At 41.5% G+C, this 8,621-nt stretch overlaps 1 protein-coding gene across 1 annotated transcript in view; it reads right to left on the bottom strand.

Annotated features, from left to right (window-relative positions):
* Positions 1-3,526: 3,526 nt before the first annotated feature.
* The window catches only part of CYYR1 (cysteine and tyrosine rich 1), a 116,225-nt gene continuing 111,130 nt past the window's right edge, over positions 3,527-8,621 (bottom strand). The window contains exon 4 of the mRNA XM_027543422.1: positions 3,527-6,147. Coding sequence (XP_027399223.1) covers positions 6,023-6,147 — 125 coding nt within the window. The 3' untranslated portion in view covers positions 3,527-6,022. The remainder of the gene's footprint in view (positions 6,148-8,621) is intronic.

Here is an 8,621-nt window from a genome sequence, read left to right as displayed (position 1 = left end):
TATGGGCGGAGAACAAAGACCCCACAAGCTGCACAGTGTGGCCAAAAAAAAAGAGGGGGCGCAGAGCCGAAGTAAGAGTTGAAAAAGAGTCTGTGCTTCATTGTTGATGGTTTTAAACCAGTGCTTCCTGAATGTACCCAGAGAAGGCAAACATTCCCAACACATGTTTCTACAGTTCCAAACATTCTTTGGGTTTGTTTTCCATTTTTAGTGAAGGTATTCAGGATTAGGTTAGGTAGCAACTTGATCCACTGTACATTCATCTGGAAACTTGTCTTGGAAGTGTTTTCTTGATGAAGATGAACTATTTTGGAACAAAGTTAAAACAGAGGTTAGAGCTGGGACCATGTTAAGACTTGTTCATAAGGTACAAGGTATGCGTTTATTTCATTCCCTGTCAGATGTGATGGGCTTTAGCGCAACTCGTAAACGAAGTCCATGGAAACGCAAACGTGGTGTCTCCTTTCAGTATTCCTCAGGAATGCAGCACTTACCCAGTTAGCCTGGGCCTCTGAATGCTGCTGGCTCCATTCTACCCCTGCCGGGCCCCTAAAAGCAACTTGATCACAGCCAAGCATGGCCCTGGTATTCTTTTGCCTGTTGAGTTGGCACGTTCCTGTTAGAGGGAATATTGCCTAAACTGCAAATAATGCACTTAAAGGGAATGAGCCGAAACATCCCTGCTCTTATCTTCTTGTAATCCCCTCCTCCTCTTTTGTGCAGAGTGAACCCAGAGCATGGATTCTAAGGAATAGGACATTTCAAAAGGGATGAGATGTCACTTCTGAGATTAGGTTTTAAGTGTGTGACTTCCCTCTGGCTAGCACTATGATTTGCTAGCAGGTTCTTTCACTCCATGGCTCTTCTTGCTGGTTTGCACTGGGGAAGAAAGCTGACATATTTTGAGTTGCCCCGTGGAGAGGCCCACATGGTAAGGAACTGGGATAACCAACATCCAGTGAGTGAATGAAGCCCTCAGTCCAAAAGCCTGCAGGGAACAGACTCCTGTCAGTGACCATGTGAGTGACTGAGCTTGGAGGCAGATCTTTTTGTCTGTTGCACATTAAGATGACTGTAGCCTGCGAGAATCTCTAAGCTGGAGGACCAGCTAAACTACACCCAGATTCTGGACCTATAGAAACTGAGATAATAATTGATGCTGTTTCAAGGTACCAAATTTTGAAGTAATTTGTTACACAGAGATGGATAACTATTTCACCTGCTTATAGGAAGTAGCACCAGTAGTAAATAACCTGCTTGCCAATGGAGACATTAGCAGTGTGGATTTGATCCCTGGTATGGGAAAATCCCCTGGAGGAGGGGATGGCAACTTGCTCCAGTATCCTTGCCTGGAGAATCCCATGGACAGAGGAGCCTGGCAGGCTACAGTCCTTGGAACTGCGAAGGCTGGACAAAACTGAAGTGACTTAACACGTACACACAGAAGTGGTAAGGTTTGGCAGTGGGGACAAAGATTGGAAAGAGAATAGGTACATATATTTGTGTCTTTCTGAGTCACCAACCAGATCGAATATTTGTGACATATTTTATATACTGTTTTTATGTAGAGGGTATATAAAAACAACATCCTGGCAAGGGTGGCATGGGCATGTTTTGGACAAAACTTAGGTTGTGGAAACTCAATTATTTGGCTCAGACACATAGCTTAGAAGGTAACAGAGATGAGAGAAACTAAAATCTTACTCTGGAGTCTTAGTTCTTTCAAATTAGCCAGTCATAAGAGGCAGTGGTAGGGTTGGGATTAGGGTAGAAATCAGAATCACCTCTAGTTTTTTTTTCAGGCTAGTTATGTTAGTTTCCTTTCCCACACAGTTTGGGCCAGACTACACCACACTGCGGGGCTGCACCATAAGGGCACTGAACTTATACAAGTGCAGCCTCATTCTTTGTAACTTGGACTAATAAGTAGAAAATAAAACTTGTACATTTCAGGTAGGTTCTGATCGAGGATCCAGTAGTCCTTAGACGCCTCTGCGGTGATAAGTAAGGTGATCACGCAGTTTTAGCATGCTGGTATTGGGTAGTTAAAGTTAAGTTAAAAAATAAAAGAACAGCACCCGAAATTCCATTATTTGATGGTCTCAAGCTTGTCTGATATGGCAGATCCTCTCTCACCTACAGCCCCAAATTGGCAAAATGGGTTTGGCTAAACAATGACAAGTTGGGAAGAAGTGGCTGCATGGCGAGTGCAGCTTTTATTCGGTGGTGAGAAGAAGATGATGTAGTAATGAAGGAACCCACTTCAGTGCTGCATCTGCACGTGTGTGGCCCTGGAGATCCCTGTAATGGCTTCTAGAGCTGAGCAAGGCAGCTGCAGAATGGATTGGACTCCAACAGGCCATGGCCCTGAGTCATCAACTCCTGGACCAGGTCCAGGGGCTCTCCTCCACCATCAGCCCTGGTCCTGATGAGAGCATCACTGGGACTCTCATTGTTCATGGGTCTCCTGTAGATCACAGCCTTGCTTCCATAGCAACGGCCTGACACAATTGTGAAGGACAGTATAATTACCTGACAAAGACTACAGTTTCTCCTGGATAAGATGACTGTAGTAGCTTTTTCTTACTTCAGCTCCTTCCTGCTGCCTCTTTGCATTTTGCAAAAAGGATTTTCTAGAGCAGCACTGCTGAGTAAGGCAGCTGTTGGGCACATGAGACTCTGTAGCATTTGAAATGTGGCTGGTGAGACTGAGGGATTCCATTTTTCATTTAGGATTTAAGTCTTCACTGAATGTGTTACAATATTGCTTCTGTTTTATGTTTTCACTCATTGGCTGGGAGGCATGTGAGGTCCTAGCTCCTCGACAAGGGATCAAAGCTACACCCCCTGCACTGGAAGGTGAATCCTAACCACTGGGCCATCTAGGAAGACCCCCATTTAGTTTAATGTAAACATTCATTTAAACTGAAATAATCACATGTAGCTGGTGGCTAATGTGTTGGACGCACAGCTCTAGAAGCTGTTGTCCTTATGTCATTCTTTTGTTAATTTATTTTTGGGTAATATTTCTAAAACATTTTCTTTGTGCCAGGCACAATATATAGAATGTTGCGTGCATTCATCCAATTTTCACAAAACCTGATGAAGTCAATTCTATTATACATTTTCCAGAGCAGAAACTGGAATTTTAGAGAGATAAAGTGGCCTGCCCAGGTGCCGCTACTGGTGAAGAACCTGCCTGCCAGTGCAGGAGACATAAGAGACATGGGTTGATCCCTGGATCTGGAAGATCCCCTGGAGAAGGGATTGGCAACCCACTCTGGTATTCTTGCTTGGAGAATCCCAGGGACAGAAGAGCCTGGCTGGCTACAGTCCATAGCGTGGCTATGGACGTGGTTGAAGCAACTTAGCACACACGCACACCTCAAATCATTCAGGCAAGAGACAGAATTCAACATAAAGTTTATCTGGCTCCAGTCCTGTGTCTCCTGTATAGATGAATGAGGCTAAATCTGCAGAAATGGAGGCTGAAGCAGAATAAACACAAGATGATTTAAAATATAACTCTTGTTATAATGGGTTATTTCATTTTATTGCTTATTGTAAACACTTTGGCCACAGCAAATACATTAGTTTTTAAATAACTGTAATTCAAAGCTTTCACATCATATACTATTTTCCCCCAAGATGTGTCATCTATGAAAATAATCAGTGAACTCCAGAAGTCTATACTGACATTGTGCACATTTATGCTATTGTGACACTAAATACAAATAGTAAAAATACTCATCTATTGGAGGTCTATGGGTTTGTGATATGCCTTAAGGGAGGTCTTAACACATCTCAGAGAAGAGAGATGGTGTGGATTGTAATAGCTCCTATGCGAGTAATGTTGGCAGAACATACGAGGTATGCAGTAAACATTTATTGACAGCAAAGATGATGAGAATTCAATTACTGCTGGACTTGCCCTCTCTATTTTTTCTTAAGGAATATATGGTGCATTGGGAAATATCACTCTGAATGTCTCAGAGGCTCTGACACTTTGAATTGTGTAGCTACTGTGTAATTGGGTCTGATCACACTTGCAGAAGAGAGATAAATTAAAGCATATGTACTGTTAAAATTGTGCTAAAATCTCAGTTACTAGGTACGACAGGCTGGAATGCTTGAATGGTTTCCATCTTCATAAGCAAGAAAATCACAGTGCCTGAAAATCAAGCTAGTCATTCAAAACAAATCTAGCTTTCAGATCTCACTGGCAGTTAGACTGTATTTCAGTTCAGTCAATGTCTTTGAAAGTAAAATATGCTACTTATATGAGTTACTGAGTTTCCTAACTATGATTTTTACTTTAAGACATTTCTTTTGATTGTTTTATTAAGCAAAACTCTTAGCATCATTTTGGGATTTTGAATTATGCTGATAATGTTGGCTTAAACATTTTAGATTTAATTGCAAAGTGACAGAAATTTCATTATTCTCAATATTTTCTCAATGTACAACTTTAAATACATGACAATAGAAATGTTAAGATCATCTGCAGCAATGAATATGGCATATTAGAATTATTTATTAAAAACTTTTACACCTAAAGGTAGGCACTTTATAAAATGTGGGTTTTGGCAAAAGGCAACAGTTTGACACCAATATCTTACTTTTCCATTAACTGTATAACTTTTCAAGAGACTAGATTATTAAAACATTATAAGAGACATAGAAATTTGTTCAAGTTGCATATGAGTGGAATTACACAAAACAGAATCCAAGCTTCATTTTCTCTTCTTTTTGTAAACTGCTATATAGCTTCCTGGTCAAGTTCTAAATTTTACTCCCTGATATAAAATCCCATAGGATTCTGGCTTCTCATCTTTTAATCTGAAGTGAAGTATTTGTTGCTTGTGGAACTTGTTATGAATTTCTTTTCACAGTTGGAATTACCATTATGATCATATACTACAAAAAGTCAGATGATTTTTAGGTGGCGATAGCTAGCAGTGAAGAGTGCTTGGCTTTAAGCGGCTGTTGAGTCCTTTGGATTATGTTTTAAGTCTCAAATTATATAGATTCAACTACCCCTGTTGTTTTCATTCTTGGTGATGTAGAAATTCGCCTCACTTCTATCTAAAACATGAGCAGAGCTTTGGGGCCCCACTGAACTTATCTACCATTTGACTTCATTCTCCCTTCTCAAGCATGTCTCTACAGGGTAGTCAGCCAGGGTCTGTTAGGAGTCTTGGAGACAGGGAGCTTCACAAAGCAATCTAGTCAATAAGAAAACCCCAACAGCCCTTTCTTATACTGAAACCTGAGTTCTCTTCCTGCAACTTCCATCCAGTGTTTCCAACAGTGTAAGGCACAGAGTAGGCTTTCAGGCACTTGATCTGCATTTATGGATGAACAAAGAGACTGAAGAGTTCTCGTTCTGACTCGTAAAGCTGCAGAAGATAGTCGTTTCCTTATGGAGTCCAGGGTAGCCTTGTATCGCACATAAATCTTCTCTTTTTCAGGGTGAATACTGCAATTTCCTTCATCTGTTCCTTAAGCGACACGAATTTCTGATGTTTTGTCTACACGTTACTCTTTTCTGATGCGAAGAACTGACTCATTGGAAAAGATCCTGATGCTGGGAAAGATTGAGGGCAGGAGGAGAAGGGGACGACAGAGGATAAGATGGCTGGATGGACGTGGGTTTGGGTGAACTCTGAGAGTTGGTGATGGAAAGGGAGGCCTGGCGTACTGAGGTTCATGGGGTCACAAAGAGTCAGACACGGCTGAGCGACTGAACTGAACTGAACTACTCTTTTCTGAGTGTACTTCTGTATCAGTCAACCTCTTCAAATGTGGTCCCTGTGAACCCAACATAATACCCCAGATGGGATCATCTCTGAGTAGGGAAGAAATCCTATGTCTCTTTTCTTAGCCTGGACATTCCACTTGACATATTGTCCAACTTGAAAGGGTGTTCCTTAGGGCAATCCTTTCTTGTCTGTTTCTGAGTAGAGGCATTTTATTCTAGGCAAGATTGCTGATTGGCACATACTCTGTTCCAGGAGAAGGATTACTTCCTCGAATTTCCAGGATATGGAGGGGGTGGAGAACGCTGTGCTGGCGTCGGGGAGTATGGAGGAGGCAAGTCTGCACAGTATTCCATCTCATGGTCATAATTATAGGGGGGTGGTGCCACTGGAAAAAAAAAAAACAAAACAAAACGAGAAGGGCATCAGGTATTTAGCAATGATAGAGTGTCCATTATATTTGAGACACTCAGAGGGTACTTCGGGGGAGGACATAATTTTTACAAAGGTTCCTATAGTCAAAACTATGTTTTTTTTTTCAGTAGTCATGTACAGAGGTGAGGGTTGGGCTATAAAGAAGGCTGGGAGCCGAAGGATTGATACTTCTGAATGTGGTGCTAGAGAAGACTCTTGAGAGTCTCTTGGACAGCAAGGAGATCAAAACAATCAATTCTTAAGGAACTCAACCTTGAATATTCATTGGAAGGACTGAGGCTGAAGCTGAAGCTCCAATACTTTGGCCTGACTCAAAGAATTGACTCACTGGAAAAGACCCTGATCCTGGGAAAGACTAAGGATGAAGGAGAAGAGGGCAGCAGAGGATATGATGGTTAGATAGCATCACCAAGTCAACAGACATGAATTTGAGCAAACTCTGGGACACAGTGAAGGACAGGAGAGCCTGGTGTGCTGCAGTCCATGAGGTCACAAAGAGTCAGACACGACTTAGGACTGAACAACAACAACAACAACATAATTTTTGCCTTCAATAATCAGTTTTATCAGGCTGAGGATACACAGTATGAAAAGTCAAGTGTTATAAAAAATGCTGCTATCGGCCAAAGTATTTAGAACTGGTGGCTTAAGGCAAATTTCTTGGAAAGATGATGTTGAAGTGACAGAAAGGAGTAAAGGGTAATTCAAGATGAGCAAAAGTTCTGAAAGAGGAGAAAACTTTGATTCAAAGCAAAAACTACATGGAAAAGAGAAACGGGAAAGGATACTGAGGAATCTAATTGTATCACCATCAAGGTGGGCTTAGACTATCACAAAAGGTGTGTGTGATATGTGGTTTTTAGAGATTTTTTGAATATGCTAGTGAGTATGCTTTAGGGAGATGACTGTCAGCAATATGCATTCAGGTGGACCAAAGAAAAGGTGAGATGATGTAGTAGCATATGTGAGGGATTCTAAAGGACTCGTGGAAGTTGGTGGTGGGGATTATTAGGAGCTCTTGAGCATTTGAGAGCTTCAGTGATGACTGGGTGTTTGGAAAAGAGGTAGAGAGCAAGAAGATATGGAGGTATTGGGTGCCTGGTACTGGGCTTCTGTAACTTGGAGGGTCATGGAGTCATTATAGAAATAAGAAACAAACAAAAGGGAAGACAAACAGGTTTGCAAATGAGGATGGAGAAACTTTTTCAAATCTCATAGAAAAAGTTTCTTTAATTTACTTACTGTAATATATGTCAGTGTGTTTTAAAATCACATTTCCTATAACAAAATCATATTTGTTATGATTATGTATGGACATCTATTTTGTAGTGCTCTCCATCCCAACTACAGGGTTGGAAAAGAGGTACTCCTTGAGCACTCCATGTCCTCAAGAACCAAATCACTTGCAAACATCTGAGCAACCCTTTTGGTGATTTGCCAGTAGTTTTTATTTATCGTCAAGATCATGATTCTAGTTGGAAATTGACATGTCTTAATTGCTTCCTGTGAATGTGACCTAAACCACAGACTAAGCTAAGCTAAGTCACTTCAGTCGTGTCCAACTCTGTGCGACCCCATAAACGGCAGCCCACCAGGCTCCCCGGTCCCTGGGATTCTCCAGGCAAGAACACTGGAGTGGGTTGCCATTGCCTTCTCCAATGCATGAAAGTGAAAAGTGAAAGTGAAGTCGCTCAGTCGTGTCCGACTCCTAGCGACCCCATGGACTGCTGCCTACCAGGCTCCTCCGCCCATGGGATTTTCCAGGCAAGAGTACTGGAGTGGGGTGCCACTGCCTTCTCCAACCACAGACTAGTGCTATAATAATGTGAATAAACAGCCAAGCTTTCACTTTTAGAATGGCAGAGAAGAACAAGCAACATTTCAACAAACCTCAACATGTCTTCTCAATTGTACTCTTACTGATGAGACTATGATAGTATTCTGATCAATATGCATGTATTAATAAACATAGGACTTCACCCTATACACAAACACAAACTGTTTCTTCAGCATCTCTTTATTTTGTATTTGTGTTTTAAAATTTTTAAATTAGTTTCTATTGGAGTATAGTTGATTTACAATATTGTGTTAGTTTCTGCTGTACAGCAAAGTGAATCAGTTATACACATCTTGTGTTCAGTGGCTCAGTCATGTCCAATTCTTTGCTTCTGAATGAACTTTAGCCCACCAGACTCCTCTGTCCATAAGGTTTTCCATGCAAGAAGCCTGGAGTGGGTTGCCATTCCTCTTCCAGGGGATCTTCCTGATCCAAGGATTGAACCTGCGTCTCTTGAGTCTCCTGCATTGGCAGGCAGATTCTTTACCACTGAGCCATCTGGGTAAGCCCCTGTTATCCATATACTCACTTCTTTTAAAGATTCTTTTCCCATCTACATCTCTTTAACTTGGCTCGCTTTACCAGGAGCT

Source organism: Bos indicus x Bos taurus, chromosome 1 (assembly GCF_003369695.1).
Source record: "Bos indicus x Bos taurus breed Angus x Brahman F1 hybrid chromosome 1, Bos_hybrid_MaternalHap_v2.0, whole genome shotgun sequence".
Taxonomy (NCBI): domain Eukaryota; kingdom Metazoa; phylum Chordata; class Mammalia; order Artiodactyla; family Bovidae; genus Bos; species Bos indicus x Bos taurus.
The sequence above is the reverse complement of the archived record's forward strand: the minus strand, read 5'-3'. Positions and strand labels throughout refer to the sequence as shown.